Here is a 24,528-nt window from a genome sequence, read left to right as displayed (position 1 = left end):
TTCCACATGACCAGGGCAGCAGGTGATACACGGTTGTCTACTATTCATACACATGCCCATTGCAATGTCCTCTATGTAAAGCATCCTCAACGGTGAAACATCATTCAAAAATGCAGGTGTGGATGGAAGTAGCACAAAGGTGTTATTACTTTGAAAAAAGAAAAGGCTGAACTGGAGCTCGAATTTAAAAATAATAAAGAAACCAGTTGGTGTAGAAAGGCTTTTTATTTTGAAAATATTTGTTTTTTCAAATTTTTGAAATACAGTGTAAAGTACAACATAGAATTATGTCTGCAAGTCAGCTTATGCATGTCATGCCAGTTATTTACATGTAGATATATACAGAGTGCAGATAATTATTGAAACCACACTACAAAATAAACAAAGAGTTCAATAAGATAATTTAGTAGGACTTTATTAAATATATATATAGTTATTGATTGTATATACTTTCCTATTAAAATACCATATAGTATCTAAAGTAACCCTTATAAACTCTAATACCTCCAAAATTGTCATAAATATGATTGAAAATTGAGACTATCCATGTGCCCTGTTAACTGCTTTGCCCTTTGTTATAACATAAACTCCTGTAGTGCTGAGATCATGGTGCTGTCTTTAGTGCCAGAACGTTAATGACAATTCCTGGTAAAACACTTGCAAAAAGCTCAGATGCAGAACAGCTTTCAGATGAGACATCCCAGTGTTCAAGCACCATTCTTTACACTTAAAATAACATGGATAATCCAATGGTTTATTAAATACTGCCACATACAGGACAAGAAGCACAATGCTATGATCTTCAGTGACTGAATTACAACATCGAATTAGTAGCTGTTTGGATATTAAGCACCTTATTAAAACAAAACAAAGTGAAATCCCAAAGCCCATGCAAAATCTTACCCCCAAAAAAGAGACCTCCTAATCTGTGCTGAAACAGCCTGATCAACAGTCTGACTTTAGCATGAGCAGTAACTGGAAGGGCTGTGGCAGCAGGAGCGGTCAGGGCTGCGTGACCACAAAAAGCAAGACTGAACATTGCCTGTAACTTGATCACCGGTAACTGAATGATTCATATAGGGCACTCTGCTGCAAGAAAGGATAATGCCAAGCCATATCATATATTACTCCATTAACAGAATATTGCATTTACTTTCTGGTGGCTTCTGCCAGCAAACCATCACTACAAATTCCCAAAGGTCTGTCATTGACTTCACTAGAGCTTTGAGAGTTTCCATCAGTGAAGAAGATCCACCCCAGTGTGGAGGATGTGCTCCCCTACTGGGATTTCTCCCCTTGCTGCTCCATCCAAAATTGCACAAACCGCTGCCTTAGGAAAAGAAATATGAAGAGCAATATGTTTTTTAGTTTCATTATTTATTCTGATGTTATCTTAAGTAGATAATAGACCAGTGGAGAAATGTAACAAAAAGAAATCCAATTACTGCCATACAACGCTTTTTTTTGTTGTAATTATTGTTCTGGACTGCTGAATTTTGCAACATTTCCTCTCCTAACATGTCTTTCCTAAAGGCACATTATGATTCAATCCAATTGCAGACAAAGAATAGAGATCAGCACCAGAAAACATATAAAAGGAAAATAAGTTACTACTACTATCATTGAATAGCGCTAGTCAGCAAATACGTGCATCTTTTTTTCCCAGAAATAATTGAACAATTAACTTTAGAGATTAGTTAGGGACATAAGTGATAGCTATGGTTTAATTTAAGAGTTTTGTTACATATAACTCTAAATGCCAAAATATGGCAAGGACTTTTTAATACTGAACTCATAGGAATTACACCAAAATAATTTTTCACCTTTAACATTAATAAAAAGCGTGAATATAAAATATTAATATACTTTATGTATTTATCATACAATATATCAGTTCTTCACACTATTAATTTGATTCATGTTGTGCTGCAACATGTATCAAAAGGTTTAACAAAGAAAAAACACAGACAATTACATAAGTTTGGGTACAGACATTATTTCCACAAGACAAACAGCAATTGCAACACGTCATCTACCTTGAGTTCTACAGTGATATTTGGAAAAAAAATGCTGCATCCTTTTAAAGCGGATAATAATAATAATAATAATAATTTAAAAAATTGCGCAACCTTCGCTTGTAGAGTGAATCTGAGTTTCATAAAAAACAGTAAATCAATACTATGAACTAATTTAGTTCAGCTTGCCGAATTTTCTGGTAAGGCACTTTCAAGATATTATATCTTCATTTAAATGTTATATGGATTTCTGATCCTTTGCAATTATCAGAAGGGATTTCTGGTCAGGCCTGAGAGTACCATCATTAGATAAGCTTTGGTGCTGCCCTCCCCTCCATTTCAGTCTTTGAACACCTCGTTACTTAACTTTCCAGTTCATTTTACAGCTTCTTGTAGACATAAAACTCCCTCTTAGAAAGTCAGGGAAGAGCTGTGGGTGCAGGAAAGTATCTACAACCCAGAAGTGAGATTATACAAAAAGTGCATTATGTACCACAGAAGAAAGGAAAAGAAAACCCATAAAATATTTCAAAAAATGAAAAACCCTACTCGTTGAGAGTGAGTGGTTAACTCTAACTAAGAATGGGCATAACCTTTTTTCAGATGGAAATGCCATTTTAAAACTAAGCTACTTTAAAGTTATTTATGTGATCATCATGGCTAGTTCAGAAGAAGGGCCTGAAAAAATGCAAAGACTCAGGGGAAAATACAGTTTAGTTTTGCAAGCAGCAGGATAAATGAGATCCAGTTTCTTATGAAGCTGTCTTCTGCAATTCAATTTTGTGTCTAATGTGAGACGAATGCATGGGAACAGTCAGATCACCCCTCCTCTGCCGGGATTCCTCCAGGTCTTTCCACAATCTTTCCCTCAGCACTTACAGGGTATACTTAATCTGTAACTGAACTTCATGTTTACAAAGTTTTTAACGGACTTGGTGTCTTTGAGTCCTCTAGCTTACAGTCAGATCAGCTGGTTTCAAAACACAATACTGGAGAATATCCAGCTATATACACTGGCTGTGAGATTGCCTAAGGTTAGCTTTTCCCCCCCCTTTTTTTTAAACCAGGCTAAAGAAGTGCCAAGTAAGAGCAAGCATTTTCTATTTCATCGCTCCTCAAGAATTTCACAATTAAATTGTTCCTAAGAGGTATAAGAGGTCATCAAAGGATGTTCAACGCAGGTCAGTTTGCCACTGACCCTGGTGCAATAGATAGAAGTTGGGATTTTTTCTCGGACTGCTGCATTTCTCTGCCTGGGTGGGACATGTGCTGCGCCTCCAGCGTTTGCTCAAAGCTCTGTCTCCCTTTCTGCTCCTTTTTGCCTGCAGCAGCACTTCTCCTGGGAAGGTCACCAGAGGTAAGCCTTTTGAAAGCCTGCAGCTCTTGGATTGTGAAATACAGCAAAACCACAGCCAAAACCATGTTGATCTTCTCAGGGCAACAGCAGTTTCAGGCCTAGCTTACACTAGGAAAACCTGGCTTGCCTTAAAACTAAGAAAGGCTCAGCCTGGTGAGAAAAGACCTTCTCTTCACTTCCTTTCACATCTGCTCTGGGCAAATTAGATAAGCACACACATGTCTGCTTTACTGCCCATGACAACATCTGCAACAAACCCTTCATCACAATGCACTGAACAGAGTCTGGACTTAAGGTGAAGTGAAACATGATTTGGGGCTTAATGAAACTGTTTAGAGTGAAGAACGAACCCAGATCACTCAGTCACTAATTCTAGGGGTCTGTCCTCAACTGGCTGCAGTCAGTCTTACCCAGAGTCCCCCTCTGAAAAGCTAGACCATTTCTGGGAGGATGCTCTTCCAGCCTCTCTCCTTCCCTGATCATCACTCGAGACTAATGGGTGAGGAGAAGGATCCTGCAGGCTTTTGCTACCAGCCTGAATTCCAACACAGAATTGATCTGCAGAAGTCATGCACTCCATGCAAATAAAGAAGGTTCTGATGTGCTTGTTTATGTTGGCAATAAATCTTACTTTCTAATTTAAACAAGAAAAAGGCTATGGAAAGAAAAAACCAAACAACTAAAAGATTACTGACATTTTTAGTCCTGACAGAAGTTCTTCCTTAAAATTTCTGGAAGTAGCGTACAACTTAGAAATCAACAGAAGATTTATATGTTGGTTTCTGCTACTGAAAAAAGAACTAAGCCTTGATACGTCTATGAAATTAAGCCTAATCAGGTCTATGAAACAGTGAATTCTTTCTGTAGCACTAATGCTGAAGAATTACTAATATGGAGCTTAAATATCTTCGTTTTCAATTGGGCATGGTAAGTAGCCAAGCAAGCAGAGTGTGTTTTCCCTCAAGGTGTGCAAGAAAGATGCTCAGATTGAGAAAACTGCTTATGTTTTTGAGGTTTCTTTTTCAGCTTGTAGGTTTTGGTGGTGGGTTGTTTTTTTTTTCAGTCCTACCAGGAACAATCAATGGATCTTTACAAAACCTTTGAAAAGTAAGGCTGGCTTTTTTATTCTATGGAAGGAGAGAAATCTTTATCAAATAGTTTAGCAGAAGTCAGGAGAAATAATACTAAATAGTTTTATTGCTACATGGAGCTTTCAGCATTCATAGCTTATACAATCAGCTACTTCACAGGCCATTTGTATTATTTGCAATGGAAAAAAGTTGTAAAAGGACTCGGTTACAATTTATCTCAGGTTTCAAAACATACTGCTGTTTTTCACTGGTCACTTCACATGACTACCAATCATTCCAGGTTCAGCATCTCCTTGTTTTCTACGCATGTTCTGAGGTACACTGCCAATATCTTCCAGATGACAGGTATAATAGAAATGAAAGTTATTAATATTATCTATACACAAAGAAGAAAGCAAATCTAAGAAGTATTTTTAATGAAACATTCATTGAACATCACATTTTGAATGAGCACTTACTGCTCAGGCAGTGTATAAACTGATTTTATTATCAGTTGAAAAAATTCTATACCATATTGTAATCTCAATGACTAACAGAAGTTCTAACTTCTGACTTATGGAAAACTCATTTCTTATTTGAAATGATTAGGACTAATTTTAGAATCAAGTTTTCTAAGGGATAATTCAGATCACAATAGAAGCATTACTTACATTATAAAAAGAATACAATTTTCCATATTAAAAAACATAGAATGCAAGAAATTTCAGAGTGCACTGCCTCTAAATTTCACACTTCTGTGAGCAACATCCCAGGACCTGAAAGCCTGCAGCTAAAAAGCAACTTTTTTGATTTTATTGCTCTGGTGTTCCTTACCCATAGAAGAAGAACAGAACAACCTTTTGCAAACAATGGAAGTTATTTAAACAGTACCATCTTCAGTACAGAAACTATTAACTGTTTCATTACATTCTGTTCCGTTGATAGGGAGATGTGTAACCTGCAGCTGCAGTATCTGAAGGAAATCTACCACTCAGCTAACGGGCTGATCCCATATCTGTGTCAGATAAAAATCGTAGTGCTTATTATTTGTTACCATGGATACCATGAAGATATTGCTGTCCACTAAAGATTACTAGAGGAAGACAACATAATTCTCAGGAACGAGTCCTGTTTTGCCTTCATAAGTTGCTTTTAACCAGCCTGGTTCCACTGATGGATACACTGCAAAAAAAACAGCCAGACAAAAAGAAAACATATTTACAATTAATTAACAGTGTTCAAGATCCTATACATGGTTAATTTCTTTATTTACATAGTATTTATTCAACAGCAATTGAAAGATCAGGGCAAAGATTGAGAGTTGAAAATGGAATTACACTCTCATTTTATAAATATGGTTCAATTTTTATATATATATATTATTTTTTTCTACTTAAAAAGACAATGTAAAACATAACTTACCATTGGAAAATATTGCCCCCTGTGGGAAAGACAGCTCATGACTGTGCTCAGCCTTACAGGAATACATGGCTTTTGCTTGTCTGAAAGAAAAAAATACAGTCTTGCAATAAATGAGATAACAAGGAAAACCATATATATAAAAAAAGAAATTAAAACCTGGGAAGTGCAGGAATAACCAGCTGCTCAAATGCAGAATGATAATGACCAATTACACAACAGCTCAGAGGAACAGACTTATAGCAGATAATAGCTCCAAGCTTACTGGAGTTAAAAACCATGTTATTGGCGAAAAGAGACCAACATCCTACTTAGAGGTTTAAACAGGAGCATAACTTTTAACTACTAAAATTATTCCTTTGTTCTAGTTGAAGTAGTAATTCCAATGAGTACTGAACTAAGTGTATTACTTGAAACAAGTGACCGACTGCCCGGAGATAATTCAAAAGTGATCACTGAGTCATTAAAGGTCTAAAAACATGACTTGTGCGAAACCACTGTGGACCAGTCTACAGAAGAAAATAGTATGCAAAAGATAAATATGAGACAAAAAGGAGTAATCTGTTCTCCAGGCTTACTGCAAAAAGGACTTAAATAGATTTAAACTGAAGCAAGGGAGATTTAAATTAAGCGTCTAGAGTGGGTTTCAGCTTCAGCCACCTACATTTAGATGTCTGTACGTAACCTGTGTGGTTAGCTCCATGGACACTCCAGGCCTGGCTTCTGCTATGGTAGACATGTACTTGAGAGTGCAATGAATGGCTCCACCAGCTTCCCCTGCCTGTGGCGAATCCTTCAGTGAAATACTTCCTGAAGTAATACCTGACATGAAGACACCTACATGTAGACAGCTAAATTTATGTCTCTTAATCTGTAACTGGAAGACCCCTCTATTGGTTAGAACAGTGAGGTGCTGGAAGTGCCAAGGTCTGGAGAATCCCCCAAGCTGAAGAATTCCTATTACTAAAACTCATTTAAAAAAACAAATTGAAAAAAGGCACTACACAGATAGTTGCAAAACTCAGATATATAATGATTCTGTCGCAGAGAAGGAGGACAGATTAGGTCACCTCTTCATACAGCTTCCAGCACTATGATTCTGCAAAGTACAAAATGAGGGACTGAACATGAAGATGGAAATTAAGAGTTCTCTCTAGATTCCTGTGCTTTACCTAATACCTTGACTTTAATTTATACACTCAAAGCAATTTTTATAAGATCCACAAGTTTTTTTCTGATTTTCTTTAAACTTATTGGAAACCTACATTATAGCAAGTGAAGATGAACTTGTTGATTATTTCACTTTTATATGATGTGATGGGGAGTTACTGATTCAGCTTTCCCTCCCAGCCAGGATTTATCTCAGTGACCCAATATGTAACTTGTGGTCAAGTTTAACATTTTTTGCATACTTCTTGAGACTATGTAGATGCAAGTGACGTGTAATCTATTTTGCCTTTCCTTCCAAAATAGTGAGATAAGACAGTTGTAGGTTAGATTAATAACAGTGCTGCATCATAAGCATTAGCACAGGAAGTCTATTTTATTTTGTGTACTGCCGATGGGGCCACGGCACTTCACCTCTGGAGTTCCGCACCTCCATGGGGAGGTTAGGAAGGGAGGGATTTCCTAGCAGAAGCAGAGAGCATCCCTCTACCCTAGCCTCATAACTTGGTGCCAGTCCATACTAGCATACCATTGTTCATCTCAATCTTTAAAAGGGCATGAGAGCGGACAGACATATTCCAAAGTTTGTATGTGTGAACTTTCCAGAAAGTATTCCTCTCTCTGAAGAAAAAGCTTTTCCTACATTTCTCTGAAGCTGACTAATGACTAGACTAAATGGTATGGTTTTCCTTAAGTGAGAAGCTGACTCACCAAAGGTTATACTCTCAGGCTGAGATTTCCAGAGGAGGTCAAGAATTTTGAGTTGTGCCCACAATATCCAAGGGCACCTCATTTTCAGGATGTTGAAAACACTTCTAATTCATAGTACTGTCATTTTGGATACATCTCTACTGCTAACAAGAGCACTGGACCCCTGTTTGTCTACACTGCTTAAATACCAGCTTGCTTTCTGGCTGGTGTAGACTGTTCTGTTTAGCATTTGTCCAAGACAACTCCTTGGAGCACACTGTTACGAAGAACTTGCCACCTACATACAGTTGACAAGACAGGTGTGAAGCATATTACTCTACAAAATATATACAAAATTATACACACTAATCTACATAATATATACTAAAATATACAGAGGGAGATTAGATGACTTGCCTGAAGGTCGGATATCAACTAGAATTCAATCCTTTAAACTCAACATCATTTTTCTTCAAAGTCAAGGTTCTAATTACACTGACCCAGGTTGGTAACAGTCTGACAAAACTTATTTCCTGTTGTGGTGGGCTGACCCTGGCTGGGCACCAAGTGCCCACCAAAGCCACTCTGTCCCTGCCCTACCAAATTGGACAGGGGAGAAAAATACAATGACAGGCCCGTGGGTCGAGACAAGGGCAGGGAGATTGCTCACCAGTTACCGTCACAGGCAAAACAGGCTCGACTTGGGGAAATTAGTTTAATTTATTACCAATCAGATCAGAGCAGGGTAATGAGAAATAAACCCTCAATCTCAGAACACCTCCCTCCTGCCCTCCCTTCTTCCTGCGCTCAAACTCACTCCCAACCAGCTGGCATCGCCTCTGTCAGAGATGGGGGAGCTGCCAGCAGCTGCCCGAAGCAGCCACCCCCCAGCCCCCCAGTACCGACACCTGGCCGCGCAGACCCAGTACACCTGTGTAGCATAATCATGGATTTTACATATATAAAACAGTAGAGTAACTGTTAACAGTGATTATCATTGCAATAAGTTTAAGGTAACTGGCAATGAATTTACTAAAGTGCAGGGGAGGCCTCCAAACCCGGTTAATATGTAGCATCTCATTACTTAGTGGCATGACTATCAAGCCAGTTTCCCAGGTTAAGAATGGGACATTTGAGTAATGCTGTGACAAATGACATTTAGGGCAATAATAAAACAGAACAATATTTAAATGTGAGGCAGAATTATGTAAGATATTATTGAAATATAACATGCTATTTTTAGTGCCCTTAGGAAAAAAAAAAATTCTCCTATATTCTTTTATGTCTCCTGAACTATTCTGTTTTCAGCTTCCAATTTTACCTGATCCAAGTATGTTTACCTTAAAATTGAAAAGATAAGAAAACATGGACTCTGACTTGCTGAGTTCTGGAAAGCCAAAGCTTCCCAGCATTTGACATTTAGATATAGATACAGAGAGATAAGGTACAAAGAAGTCAGTTTCTCAAAAGCTCACGAATTACAGGATTCTTCCCGCAATCTTGCTTCTGCACAGAGTAATTACATTCCAATGTTATCTACAAACTGTACATGATGGTATGAGAGAATGATTCTAAGAATATTTTCTCATAATTCTGGAGCAATTTTCAAGTCCCTGGTTATTGTCTCCTCACTCGATTTGATTGCTTAGGTTCCCATATTACTTATTACTCACTTCAACCCTATCCAGCTAGAAGCATTAACCACGAAAAGGGCTTGCCGGTTCTTAGGCATTTTTATTTGGTGTGCAACTAATGAAAAAGGACTTGTTACTTATGGTGTTAATACCGTCCTCCCTACAAACAAATCTGTTTGTTAAAAAACATACGATAACATCACCATCATCTATTATGGTTCTCCTAAGATGCTAATGTCTGATTCATGTTGTTTAGTGCAGAGAAAAAAATCCCAACAACTTCAGAAAATGGTATCCACATTTCCTAGGAGTTCTTTCTTCCTATGGCTTTACTGGATAGTCTCCAAATGAGAAAAATGCATTTTCTTTCCCTATGTTTTATTACACTTGGTTTAAGCCCATAATTATAAAATTATATTAGTAGTGAAAGGGGCAGTACTCATCAGATCATAAATTATTTTTTGCTTCACTACAGGCAGTCAGCACCACCTGAGGCCCTTTTAATAATAATAACAATAATATTTTTTAAAAAGCTATAAATAGGCTTTAAAACTATGCCCCTGCCCTAATGAGTTTTAGTCTAGCAAGACAAAGAGAAGCCAGAAGAGGAATGAGGGAAAACACATGTATCTCTCTCAGATGACTCATCAATTAATATTATCTTACAGGAAGAAGAAAGTTTTATAGAGTCCTGGAGACGGCAGACTTACAGCCAGGCTTGATGGAGCAGAAAACATGGGCTGGGCTGGGCAAGGTATTCCAGGTGTTTAAGGAAATGCAAAACATAGCATGCAAATAAAAACAGAAGAATGGCTGGGAAAGGATATTTAATCGTATGGTTGGGAGGGGGAGCATGGGTCTAGAGGGCTTCATACTGTCACCCTACTCCTGTTAAAGTCCCATCCCATCACCTAGAGATCCTGCTGCCGAGCTAGAGCTGTTGCTGTCACCGAGTCCTCCTTCCCATTCCAGGTATTCTTTTCTAATGAAAATCTTTATAATGCAGTTTCTCACTTCAGGAGACTTGACTTTCCATGTAACTGAATCAAAGTTAAGAAAACATAGTCAGGGGTTACGTGTTGGTACATTTTTGTACAGAGGCTGCAATAAAGAGAACTCGGGCTTTACTAAGACTGTTATCTAACTGCAATATTTGTGAAAGTGGTAAGAAAACTCTTTCGCCTCTTTCAAGTGTATATTAGATTAGCAATAGGGATTGGTTTCAGTGTACACAGTAGCTTAATACCACAGTGAGGGAGATGGATGAATAATAAACTTGAAGTCAGGAGGGAAGGAATGGGGAGGCTGAGAAGTCAAAGTAACTCTGGAATCGGAAAAAGAGAGCACAGGCTGGACAGGGCATAACATATTGGTCTTCCCTTTCCAACCCTAAAACACGTACTGTGGCCCCTCATTCTCTCTGACTAAAAGAAACCTGTTCAAACTGGGAGTGCTACAGGGGCAGGTACTTGTGTATACAAGGAGAGGAAACAGCCAGGTCAAATAACGTCCCAGCATTAAAAAAGAAAAAGGGGAGACACACACTCATAATAGAGATACCACATTATACGAAGGCAGAAAGCAGGGTTGCAAAGACTACTTGGAAGAAAGGATTAAGTAAAACCAGGCCACTGTGGTGGTAAAGTATCAAGTGCAAAATTATCTGCTGGAACACAGAAAACAATGTGAGACTGCTAAAGCCATATAGGTACTTTTGATCCCTCTGCTGTACAAATGACCGCAAGAGGTGCTTCAATTAGGAATGAAGCTATTTAGATACTATAATGCATAGGTAAGCAGTAGCTTAAAATTTCAAAACTAGTTATTTTAGCAGGGTAAATTACCCCTGCAGAGACTTCAACACTGTCTTGACTTGAGTACTTCTGGTATCAAACCAGAAAGCCTAAAAATAGTTTCTTTTTCTTACACTCTGTCCTGCATCAACTCTTTAGATAGCAGAGTTATGAACACAGAAGACCTTTCTACTGGGTGGATCAAGATGTAATTACCATGATTTCTACATACTTCAAATTAAAAAAAAAAAAAAAAATTATCATAAGGTTTTAAATCAGCCTTCATGTTCATAACGTGACAGGTAAATAAAAGCTGGCTTTGAATTGTAAAAGCATACTCAGACTTAAGCAGCACTGTAAGAACAGCTGAGCTACTTCTTATTTCTTCCTAATTCTGCCTGCTGACCTCTCATTTTCCATCCTCCTTGTTGCTGTTGCTCTTCTGCCTTTTTAGGAAGGCTGAAGTAGAGGAGCTATTAAGCCTTTCAGCGTTTTCAGCTTTGTTACCGGTTCTCCATATCCATTATAAAACTGGTACATTTTCCTTTGTCAGATTTTGCTCCTTTCATAGTTTTTATATACAGATACAGGTGGCACAGGCTCTTGAGGGAACAACAGGGGACAGTTTACAGGAGGGAGTAATACAAAATACTAGAAAGAACAATGTTGGGGGTGAAATGATGCAGGACTGGTGAAGCAGTCATTGCTCTCCGCTTTAGGGCACTGGCTTAAGAACATTCCAGTCTCTTCATTTATACTTTTCTTCTTTAAATTATTGCCGTGCTTTTTTCATACCTCTTTTCTCACCTGCCATCCCCCTTTTTGGTCACCTTACAGTTCTTGTACTATACAAAACAAGATCAGCCTTGATTCCTGTAAGCTGCTTCCCTTGAACAAAATCAGTGGGCTTTTGCAGGTCAGCCTTCCCTTTCTCTCCCCGCTAGACCTGTCAGAGAGGACAGCCATATTCCACTGCTGCACATCTCAGCATACAAAACGTATGTTCTGTCTCAAAGAATCTGAAATGCAGGGACAGTGAAAAAAGAGACAGACTTTTCTCCACATCCATTTACTTAATTATCTGCTTTAGTCTATTAATTTTAAGGGGGTTCATAATGTTTGGGAGATAATGCTTCCTAGGTGAACACTTACCAGAACACTAAATTAATTTAACATAAGAATGACTCGAATCCACCACATAAATGCAAACAATTGTAAAAAAAATATAAATTTCTGCTGCACACTACACAAGAAGAAAGGGCAACAGTTTCTCCAGACAGACCCTGAGGGATGGAAGTGTGATGGTAAAGACAGAAATCCTGGTTGAGTTAACACTGAACTTTCTGAAGCAGCTGTTGTTCAAGACCTACCTATATAAGCCAATTACCATAATAACATGTTTGTTACTCTGCTGAAATCATGTATATACAATTCCACATAGCTGTATGGAATAAGTACAGCACCCTCATCCTAACTTAAATCCTGGTAATTTACTCTTGTAGTTGTGTCCTTCAGCAGATCACTAACCTGAGCATCTCTCACTGCAATTCCCTCAGGTGACAGAACAGCCAGATTGGCTGTTATTCTCTATTAGGTTTAGCTTTCTGTTGGAGAAAGGATGAGTTTAATAAACCACAGAAATTTCTCATGCCATATGATGCTGTCCAAAAGGCACAGAAAAAATCTCCAACACTTCTATTTCAAACTTTGAAGGCAGCATAACATAGAGGATTTTACAAATTGTTAAACAGTATGTAGCACTTACCGTCCTGAAGAAACTTGTTTAAGTGAACCAGCACTTTCAAACAACTGCGCTCTTGCAGCCACTCTGAAAAGAAAACCACCTTGCTTTATACTTTGCCCATTAATTAAAGACACAAACTACTTTCACTTTTAACCATCTAATGACATTGGGCACACTTTTAAAAATTGTTATAATTACTCAGGGAAACAGAGGAAATTGAAAAGCTGAATTTAAGTCCCTAATCAACAGAATTCTTAAGGGTGTATCCTAATTGGGGCCACTGACTTCCACATGCTCTAGTGCCTTGCTGAGTCAGCAAGGGAAATCTCAACATCCCGATTTAAAATAGTGTTCATGGATGGCCAATAGTTGTATTGGAAATGCTTTTACTGCCAGTCTGTCACTATCATGCTGGAACTCTGAGCTGTGCAGGATTCTCTGTTTAAGACACAACAGTCTGTGAAATTACTACAGTGATCCCTTCGAGTTTAAAAAGTGGAGAGGCTGAATGGTGTCCTGCAGTATTTGGAGAACTTCTTGGTGCTCTGCGGATCTGGAAATCTCTTGTTTGCGGGGTCAAAGTCAGGAATACAGCAAAGATCTTTTGATTCTTAAGTCTGTGCTAAAAGCACTCAGAAACGCTGCTAACCCAAATCTCAACAGCCTAAATTATAACCTCTATTGCTTAGAACTATCCTCCTCTCAACGTAAAAAAAAATCCAGAAAAACAACTGCTAGAAATTAACTATTTAACATGGAGCAACCAAAGAAATTTCAGAGCAGAAGTTTGGGGTTTCTTTTCCTTCCTCCAATTTTGGATTTACACAAATAAAATCTGATGATCTTCTTGAACAAACCAGTAAGTAACATTTACACTCCTTGAAACATTAAATTCCATGAGAACCAGAGATAATAATATTAATCACTTTCCAAAGATTATTTCTCCATTATAGACCTTATCTGTGATCAATGAAGTCAATGGGAGTCTTCCAACTAACTTCAACACACTTTATGCTGTGTCTCCTTTGTTTAGAGTTTTAATGAAGCTAAATAAATAATTCACAAATAAAGAAATATTTAAATCAAGTATTCATGGATGCTTTTTCAAGTACTTATGCACCTCTCTAGGATCACTTTACAGAGACAATACCGTAAAAACACAAATCTCCAAAGGGTCTTGATGACTTACACAGATCCTGGTCTTTGATAACCATTACTTGATGTGGTATCTAATCTTAATCTCCTGCACATTTTGGGAGGTAAATCAGGGTTTGGTGGAGCCTTTGGTGTATCTTTGGTATCTGTTGAAGATAAGCTCTGTACAGATCCACTGCAGCTTTTGTTACCTAAAGAAAACAACCAAATTATAGAGAATATTAAATCTAATTTAAGTTGTTTCACAACATGTATAACATGCAAAGCAAAGGTTTTCTTGGTTCTGGGGGGTGTATGGGTGTGTGTGTGTGTGTGTGTGTGTGTGCTTGGGGTTTTTTTAAGAAGCAAAATAGGTAGAGAAAATACTTACTAAGCGCAAGAAGAAACAGCCTTTCAGGCAGAAAGCCAGAAGAAAAGGACCAGCAGCAAGAATGAAGAAATTACATTGAAATTGTGAAGGCTAAAAAATTACATTGCACTGAAATGGCTAGATAGTACATTCACTACAAAGTGACAATAAAAATAACATTTATAAAGTAGTATACTGCATGGAATTGTTGGAAGAGACTCAGGAAGTCATCTAGTCCACATTCCTGCTCAAGACAGCTTCCACTATGAAATCAGACCACATTAATCTGTAAGAATTAATATTTCAGTACCCACAGAGGCTTCATACAGTTTTAAAAAAATACTTAGGAATTAATGATCATGATTTGCCTAAAAATTGCTACTGTAACTTGATAAAACAAATCTATAGCTGCACAGACTGTATTGCACATAAAGAAGTCCTTTTAATGAATACAAGGGATGGCCACATGTGTCTTTTAAGCTGACCTATCTGTGGACTGCTGCCTTGTTTGCATATACATTATTTTTGTGTATATATACAGGATCCTATACAGGATCTTTGAAGCAGCATTCTTCTTTGACTGAACAGGAAGACTGGTGTCCTAACTTACGCACTGGAATTGGATTCCTGAAGTTGGGATTGCAAACTTGTGTTTTTTCTTGCACATCATGTCCATACACAGGGCAATTCATCCATAATCTTGCATTCAAGTTAATCTGCTTGCAGTACTGGGTAACAACCCATGCAAGTAGGGCTGAATGAAGCAGTCATTCCATCAGCAGGGTTTCAGACATACATTTCCTGCCAGGGATTATCTTTTTATTCCATCTGTCCAGTCCTACCTCAACTAAAGGCATTGACAGTAAAAAACATAGCTTAAAAAAAACCCCAAAACCCATAAACAAACCACCTTTCCTTCAGTCTCCTACTTCAGCCAATTAGACATGTTAAGCCTAGTGCTTTTAAAATTTAAATGCTAGCTTTGATCAGTATCAATCACATCGCAAGGATTCATTCCTTTGGCACAGTGATAAACAATAGCTACCAACTTTTCTTATAAAACAACACCTTGCAAGTCAGTGGTCTAGATAAGACATAGCAGGATAGATTGCACTTTAAATTCTGAGAAACACTGATATCTTTTAAGCTGTGTGAGCTGTATAGGTAAGAAACAATCAGACAGTTTGAAAACAAAAAAGATTAATGATTATCATTAGCTTTCAGACGCAGCTCTTGCTCTCTGATCCATCACAGTAAACCACTGATGTCCCAAAAGCCCTTGGAAATTACCTTCAGCTGAAGGAATTGATCTAAGGGAAGATGCTGAAGACCTTTTCAGCCCGGACAGGCTGTAAGAACTCTTTTTGGTCAGGTCTGTTGGTGGAGAGGCATTCTCTGGTCCAGTGACAGAAGCCACACTTTGGCAGTCTGACTCCACATCTGTTTTGGTTGCATCCTCCTTTGATGAGGATTCTGGACTTGTAGTCCAGAGGCCTGAACTCTTCTGGCCATTAGAAGAAGGGGGAGAGGCAATCCATGGAATCCCTCCTGATTTCTCCCTGGGCTGTGAAGGTGCACATTTGGTGGTGCTGTTCTGCTCAGAGGAGTGAGAAGAGAGAGATTCAATGCTGCCCATGGGAGTGCTGTCTGGGCTACTGCTGTATGAGTCACCTAGGGAGGAGTGAGGGGAGGGGGGAGAGAGAGAGGGGGGGAAAATTTACATTTTCTAATCATGTGCATTTCTCTTATGCCACCTATAGCCCTTTGCACCTTACTGGTCATCAAATTCATTAATCTGTGGTTTCAGAGGCAATGATTCTTAAGACAAAATATCTATTTAATTATGCCATGTTTCATGCATATTCCTATTTTTAACCTGGAAGAGATGCCTTTTGTGGCTGTTTCTTTAAAACTGATGAATGTAACAGGCTACAGGCTAAATTGTTTCACACAGAAGTTTGCATTTTAAAAGAACTGCCTGCAATCCAAGTAATCCTTAGAAAATACAACAGTTAGGCATTGCAGTGTCTTTGTGGTGAATATCTTGCTGGATTTCCATAATAAGGCAAATGTTGTGGTTGCCACACCTGTTCGTAAATGCATGACTTTATTGCCAACAGGCACAAGAATTAAGTTTTACTTCTGTTACCAAGCTGCTGAGAATCTTTGCAGTCTCTGTAAGGCTAAGTCTGTCTACAGATATCCTATTTTCTGAGTCATCATAGCTTTCATGAAATCTATCCTGCAGAAGGACAACTACTCATTCCTTTATTTACAACTTGAATGTTGAACATTTGATGAATTTCTTTTATTAGACTGATATTAGAGAAATTTACCTACTTACACAAAAATCTTTGTACTGATGTTTCCAATAATCTTTTGCAACAAAAAGTAGGAATATCCTAAAGAAATCTGCTGATGATATAAAGGTAGGAACACTCACAGAACTGAGGAAGGACTGGCCTATGAAACAGTGAAGGCTGGATTATTTTAAGACTGGATTCAGTCTACTGAGTCATACATTAGTTTCTAATAGGATTTTTTTTCCTAAAAGCTAGGAGATAAATTCACAAATTTGACAAGAAGCAGAGAATGTATATTCTTCAACCACACAGTAGTTATACCAACATGATGCAGCTGCTTTTGCCTCCAAATGTTTCAATATCCTTGGCAACAAGTGACCATAACGACACAGAATACTACAGATAAGGTCACAAATACCAGTGCCTTGCATAGTGAGTGGATCTGACATCAGCAGTGCCACTGGAACAGAAGTGTAATACTCTGTCCACTTCTGGCCAGAATTCTGGTATTCCAGATTAGATTGTCCCTCATCCTGCCCCTCTACAGACCATTAGTCTCTTTGAAATTGCAAGGTTGGCCGAAGCCTGAATTTGTCAGGTGCATTTTCTATAATTTTCTATCATTCCCTGCCATTTGAAACTTGTATGCCATTTTCTCATGCCATATGGAATCCCTTAATTTCCCGCAATATAGTTAAGCGTCTGTGCTTCATCTAAATGATGACTTAAAACCACCTAGTACTTCAGAAATTACTATTGCCAGAAGCCAAGGCTCCCTCTTGCCTGTCTCCAGCTACACCTAGACATATTTGTCAAGGAGAATACCTCTGCTTCTGCCTCAGCCTTCCAGGCACAAGCGAGATCTTAACTGGAACCTGTGTAGACAAGTGCTGAGCTTGAGCTAACAAGCAAAGCACAAGTGAAGAGCTCTTGGGTCAGACCTACTTCCAAGTGAGTCAACAGGATAATATGTGTCTGAATGAAGCATAAACTTGCACATGCTCTGCAAAATACTTGCACAGGAATTACTTTTATTTTTTTTATGTTGGCATTCAGTCATTGCAGCTGCACAGTGAAAAACAGTTGAAACTTGCCTAATTTGTCCTCTGGTGAATGTAACTGGTGGTTCCTCTGCAACTTCCTACTCGGCATCCCATGCCATTCACACTGGCAATTGATGTGTGGGCAGCTATTGCTCTCATTTTGTATTTAAACCCTCACTGGCAGGAATTATGTAATATAAAGCTATAGAAAATGCAGCACCTGTGCAAGAGTATATTGAGGATACATTTCCTAACATTACAGACTTAAGTCTTAAGAATTCTTAAGAATTACTACAGATCCTCAAGAACAGAAGCACCTTAAATGTGGATTAATTCACTGTACCAGTTTCATGTAAATCTCCTTGAAGAACCAAGGGACACAGAAGTTCTTTTGGAAGTCTGTTGCAGTAGTGGAACTGTTAACAACCTATTCTTTGCTAAAGTTTCAATACTTACTGCTACAGCCAGTTAGTAAAAAAGTGATGGCCCACTAGATGAAAATTAATTAAGTGAAACTTCTGAATAGTCACATCTATGTAAAAATGAATAAGCATTCTAAGCAGCAATTAAGTATAAACATAACTCCCTGCTGTTAAACAGCAAGCTATAAGTATACTGTTTCTCCCAAAAACATTAGTTTTTTTCCATTTCAGAAAAATTAACAAAGTTTCAGTGGTTTTGGCAACCTAGGCAATGGCTGACTTTGAACCAATGACCACAGTCCCATGCATGTGGAAAAAGTCAAGTAACTGTTTTGATCTTCTGACTCTGACTGAATTGCATTCATTACAGGAGGAGAGGAAATAATGTATTTACATTTTCCCAAACTTACTAATCATCTTAAAAGCAAATTAGATGAACTTCAAATAATGAACTTCTCAGTTTCAAAGCAGACTACAGTTAGACTAGAATATAAAGTCTACTCTAAGTGATTTTTGAGCACTGTATGCAATAAAAGACTTGCCTAAAACCAAACATCCTTCCTCATCTAGAGAAGCAAGTAATGCAGTCATTCAACAGTGTGTCTGTGACTCACAGAGGTTAAAAAGCTGATGAAACAACATCTGCTATGTTTATAGTTATTGGAACATAATACCTGTTGGATATTATCCAGGGAAGTTAAAAAACAAGACATACAAAGGAAGACAAGCAGTCAACAAGGACAAACTTACTGTCAGGATCGGCTAGACAGGGTGTATATCTTCCTTTGGGTTTACGTGAACCTGTGGAGAGACAAATTGCTCTTGTTCTTCTTGAACCTGATCTGGACTGAGGTTGGGGAAGAGGAATATTGGGGTCTGGTGCAGTGTGAAATATCTGCATGATTAAAAAAGAAAAGGGGAAAAATGCATAAACAATAGAGGTACTCTTACACTTCCATTATTAATGCATTTGTTTTCCTCACCACTGTGTCCAAAATTAATCCTGTAATAGTCCCAAACATTACAGAAGAGTAAATTCACAGAATACAAACTTTCCTCTGATCTCATTTTACAATCCAAGAACCACAATACTGAGCTCTACTTAAAATTTATACTAATTATAATAATATTTGGTTAAATATTTTTATTTTTTAGCCCTTGTTAAAAAGTGCTTAACAGTCTAAACTGTAAAACCTACAATAGGTGCTTACTACCAACTCCTGCCCAGAAAGTAATACATTTTTTTAGCTATTAGGAAAAGACTGATATTTTTCTGTGTTCCTGTGAAAGCTTTTGTAGGTCATAGAAATGTGTCACAGTTGTAACTTACTACAGTCCAGTTTATATTTCAGAAAACCACTTTACTTTGCCAAAAAGGTCAAGTTTGATAAGGAACATCTTTCTGTTTGGAGCATCTGCTGGTTTTTCTCTTTTACATACCACTGCTACCATTGGTCAATTTTGCACTTCATTGATGCAGAAAAGCCTCACATTTTTATGGGTGACTACTGCAATCTGACATAGCTACACATGAGGCTTTAAATAGCACTTTGCTGATAAGTTTGGCCAGCATACCAGCAAGCAAAATGTAGAAGGTCCAGTGATTTGGTTGACTCTCATTTGTATTGCCTGTTCTGCAATATCCAGGACACAGGCAGCAGAGATCTTGAAAGACCCTAAAAATCTTCCTGGTTACTTCTAGCAAAAATGATCATTGCCTTGGAGGATGATCAAAGCAAAAAATATAATCAAAAGTTTTGCAGGTTTTAGTACCAGATCTTCTTTCTCACTTATTCCTCCCAGGGCAGACTGTAAACTCTGAGTATCTCTTAACAGCATTCTGTGGAAGGAAGTGGAATTAGTTCTATGGAATGGAGAAGAGGTTTTACAGAGAAAGGTTGCCTGAATAAGCTACTAAAAGAATCAGAAACATACAGTCTCCCTAAGGCCAAGTGTTGTAGGATAAATAGCATGCAACGCCAAAATTTGTCTGTGCAAGGATTTCTGGACCCTCTATCAACAGGGCACTCCCAGGAGAGGATGAAGTGAACAACGAAAAGATCCCTCTGTGCCATTCACAGAAGTGGAAGAAAGCAAATATACTTCCACAGCAGTAAATACTTCAATGGACATCTTGAGATGCTCATGAAGTACATTAAAACTGTATTTGGCATTAGTGAGCAGCACACCAATACAAAACCATGTCTGTAGACAGAGAAATACAGCAAGGGTGATGTTGGTTGTGCAGCCACCGTCTTTGTATTGAATGAACTTGTAATTTTCTGGAGGGTAAAGTCAGTCTTGGAAACCCCTAATATATATGTTTTGGAGTTACAGCCAAGGAGGCTATCAATATCGTACCAGTTTTGAGGAGTCCCTGTGAAATATAACTGATGATACCAAGCAGTACTGTCAGTAATTACTGACCAACCAGTGGAGGGGATCCTGTATTGACCAGACACTGCCCCTTAGCTGAGTAATGTGAAATGGAAAACATCCAAAGTTTTTTCACTTTGTTTTGGTAGTTATCAGAGAAGGTGATACATATCAGCAAAAGATCCCCAAAATATAATTTCTTTCCATCAAGTAAAGAAGGTCTTGACTGTTCTGCTGAGTTCTCAAATCAAATAGTTTAAAATAAAACAAAATCTGAGGAGGCTTTTCAGTGAGGCTGATAACTGCAGTGCTAGTGACTGAAAGTAAATGTTTGAGATTTCCTTCTCAAGCTCTGAAACAGTTCTTATTCAATGTTCCAGGAAAGAGTTTGGGATGGACCTTTGCTGTCACTGGCCTCTTTGGGGAAAACAAATTAAATCAGGCAATCACAGACATGCCTTTCTTCAAAGCAAAAGAGTACCTACAGAAGTTTGCACGTTCCAGATCATTCAAGAACTTTTAAATCACAAAGACATGATGGGCTTAAAACCTGTAACTAGGAATAAAACCTTATGTAAGATACATTATTTTTTCCTTTTGCTTTTTTACTTTTAATCTAGTATCTACAAAAGGAAAAATGACACACAGCAGAGAAATAGGGGATTCTGCTGGGGATCCACATAGATGCTGCTTGTGAAAAGAGGAACTGAAGGATGGCTGGGGTTTCATGATGTTAGATCTCCATTATGCAGCTGGCGTATCCCCGAAGAACGGCAATGGTCAGAAAGACTCTGACCTGATGCACTCAGGGGAGAATCCATGCATTCACCCAGAGTGATCCTTCATACACTGCTAGCAGGGAAGAGATGGAGCAAAGTTATGACCTGCTCATTCTGTTTCTAGATGTAAGAAGGACACAGCGATCTTCAGAAGGCAACTGAAGATTCAGAGAAACTCCTTCAAAACATGGGAGATGATGCCTTGGATCTGTACTTGCACTGCCACAAAAAAATGGCTAGGAATACAGATCCATAGCATGGGGTGGTAAGAAGGTATTCTATCAATGACCTTCTAAAAATGCTGGATTTCTTACCCTTAAGAACATAATGATGGTAATAAAAATGAGATCTTAGTTCTTACTCTTAAGAACATAATGATGGTAATAAAAATGAGATCTTAGTTTCACTTCATCACAAAACAGTCAGATAATGTATTTCTACCTTTTCATAATGCTCTATCAGAATTTCAACGACGATATTCTGAAACTTAATGTTCATCATAGCAGCCACGGTTTCTTCTTGGGCTCTCATCAGAGTTGGTCCAAAGATAACACCAAGGTTGGATACAGTCATTAGATTTTGCTGACTGTGTAATGATACCCTTTAAATGAACACAAAAAATACGCAATTAAATTGTTGTGCTAAACTACAATTCCAACAGGCAAAAACCTGTTAAGACTACTTCTTTAAGAAGATCCCAAGTTCACATCTCCCCTTTAAAAACATTTTAAAAACTTTCACTTTTACTAGAGTCAAAATACAGTGTAGTACAACTACTGTACTTCCATTAAGGCTCCCATCCTGCAATAACAACACGTCTTCCTAATTTTAGGAAGGATTTCCTAAAGGAAATATTGACATTCCTGACATAATTGACAGGGAATAGCAACGATTTTTGAAGGTCCCCACAGAGAGATCCAGACCATCTAAAGTTTAGGAATCTTAGGTTAGACACCTATCTCTCTCCAATGATTATACAGGAACTCATACTTGTTGTTGGATTGGCTGAAAATACTATGCGATAATGGAGGTCAACCATATACCTTAGCTTTCATGTAGAGGAAAGAAGCTTAGTTACTGAAAACACTTAAATTGCAATAGGATCTCTTTGTAAATATGTTGAAAACATGGGATCAATGGGGCCAGTCAAATCATTGTTTCTGTGGTATAGATAACACTAGATAATCATAATGACATCTGGCTTTACAATATATTAACCTTTTATGTCTGTATATTCTGTTATTGCTTACTGTACATTTTCTGTCTTTTTTCTTCTTAAAGCCAAATTCAGAAACTTAGTTGTCCCAATAACGTATCAGATAGTAAAATGAAAACCATCAATCAGTAATCCTCAATGCCCCTTTTCGCTCCTTACAAATAAGATTTTCCAAGTAAAAACTGTTTCACTATAAATCCTTTGAAATAACTGCCAGTGGTTCCCCAGTCACAGCTGCCCTATTGCCTCATATCTGAGAAACATCATGCCAAGTAAAGATTTTATAATTACTTTAATGGTTGATTTTACTGAATCTGCTACCAAATAGAATCAGTTATCGAGGCACTTGTTCACATTTTCCTCTTCCTTCTCACTGCTATCTGCTACCATTTTCAAACTGAGCCATTTCTTATATAACTAAAATAATTCTCGTAACCATTTTTTTTTTCTTTTAAGAATTAAGAAACAGTAAAATCTATAAAATACTAGAAGACTAGATTCTAGGAGTGAATTTTATCTTCTGGTTTTCTCTGACAGCCTTTATTAATCAGGTTTACAGAGACATCTGCTACATTTTCCTTCCAATAATATTCTCACATAGCTTTATTTGTTCTTAAAATGTTATGCAAACATCAGTAAAATGACCTATCTGATGTCAGTTTGGTACCAAATAAGACAAATACTATCCCCTTAACAAAGATTAAAAAGGCAGTGATAAAAAGATTTTCCCTAGGCTACTGGGGGATTTTGTTAGGATCAGGATCAAACCCATGCCAGGACTTACACATTACCCTTTCTCTCAGTCTCACTGTTGAGTAGGTACTAATAATACACAGAATGAGTAGAATAGTAGAATTATCTTGGTATAGAAGTGAGATAGACTGTACAATTACTTCTATAATGAAAACTCCCCTCATATTTGAAAGAGGAGTGTTTTCACATCCCATTCACATTGAGAAGCACGAGAAATATGGGAAAGGGGTTTGTATTGGTGACAACATGATTATAAACTGCAGGAAAATAAATGCCAATCTTCTTATATGTTTCCTATGTTGCTTCATTAAGTTATGCCAATAAAACTTCCCAAAATTTTACTTCAGATGCACCGGCTGAGATAGTTATTTGGAAGCCGTATCATCAAAACTACTACTTTGTTAAAGCACATTTTTAGCCAATTATCTTGATCTAATTTTCTTTTACAGATCTTATGTTTGGCTTAGGTCATTAAAGGGTGTTTGGGAAGTTCACTAGTATTTTAATTAAAATGGAATTTTGAATTACTCAGTTTTAGGTTTGTTAGAAAAACCTAAAACCACCGAGCAAACCCTTTCTATGTTACCCTGCTTTATGCTGCACAGTGACTGTTAAGGTTTCTTACACAAACATTCTAGTCTTGCAGTGTAAGAGAGAAAGTAGTGCCTGTGTTTGGGTTTCCTTGGTTACAAATTTGGTAGCTTGGTTAATAAAAGGAATGGTGAATTTAATAACATTGTTACCAGAAAGGACTTTCTACAAAGTGTTTCAAAGGCTCAGTTTCTTCCAAAAGAGAAAAAAGCCCATGCCCGTAAATGGATCATTTTGATTAGGTAATTTCCCCTGACCTAGTCCTACTGTTGCTGGGCTACTGAATAGATACAAGCCAAAGTAATGATGCATTTCAGGCAGCTGCACGACATTCATTAAGGTGCAGTTGCTTTCTCCTCACAATCTCTTTCTTTGATCTATCACCAGTAAATTTTTGATACTGCCGGATTGTAGACTTCTAACTACTTTAGAAAAGTGTGGTGTTATTAAAGCATACCAAAGAATGATTTATGCTTTAAAATGGACAAGTATTTTGACTAGGAAGGTTTAAAAACAAAAAAAAAGAAATTAGTTACCTATGTGAAAATAACATCAAACTTCCAATGTTTGTCTAGCTGCTGCCTGAATATATACTCACGCAGTACCACCTCTCTGCAGGGAGCTTTTTAGGATTTCCTAGTTTGGTTTGGTT

General features: G+C 37.8%; 1 protein-coding gene across 1 annotated transcript in view; it reads right to left on the bottom strand.

The window, feature by feature from the left end:
- Positions 1-206: 206 nt before the first annotated feature.
- Positions 207-24,528, bottom strand: part of ARHGAP42 (Rho GTPase activating protein 42) — a 162,173-nt gene continuing 137,851 nt past the window's right edge. Inside the window, exons 18-24 of the mRNA XM_056328674.1 lie at positions 21,758-21,917; positions 18,912-19,056; positions 15,684-16,064; positions 14,079-14,235; positions 12,911-12,973; positions 5,865-5,944; positions 207-5,624 (exon numbers count right to left, since the gene is read on the bottom strand). Coding sequence (XP_056184649.1) covers positions 5,536-5,624; positions 5,865-5,944; positions 12,911-12,973; positions 14,079-14,235; positions 15,684-16,064; positions 18,912-19,056; positions 21,758-21,917 — 1,075 coding nt within the window. The 3' untranslated portion in view covers positions 207-5,535. The remainder of the gene's footprint in view (positions 5,625-5,864; positions 5,945-12,910; positions 12,974-14,078; positions 14,236-15,683; positions 16,065-18,911; positions 19,057-21,757; positions 21,918-24,528) is intronic.

The sequence above is a fragment of the Falco biarmicus genome, chromosome 2 (genome assembly GCF_023638135.1).
Source record: "Falco biarmicus isolate bFalBia1 chromosome 2, bFalBia1.pri, whole genome shotgun sequence".
Taxonomy (NCBI): Eukaryota; Metazoa; Chordata; class Aves; order Falconiformes; family Falconidae; genus Falco; species Falco biarmicus.
This window is presented reverse-complemented; position numbering and strand designations above follow the sequence as displayed.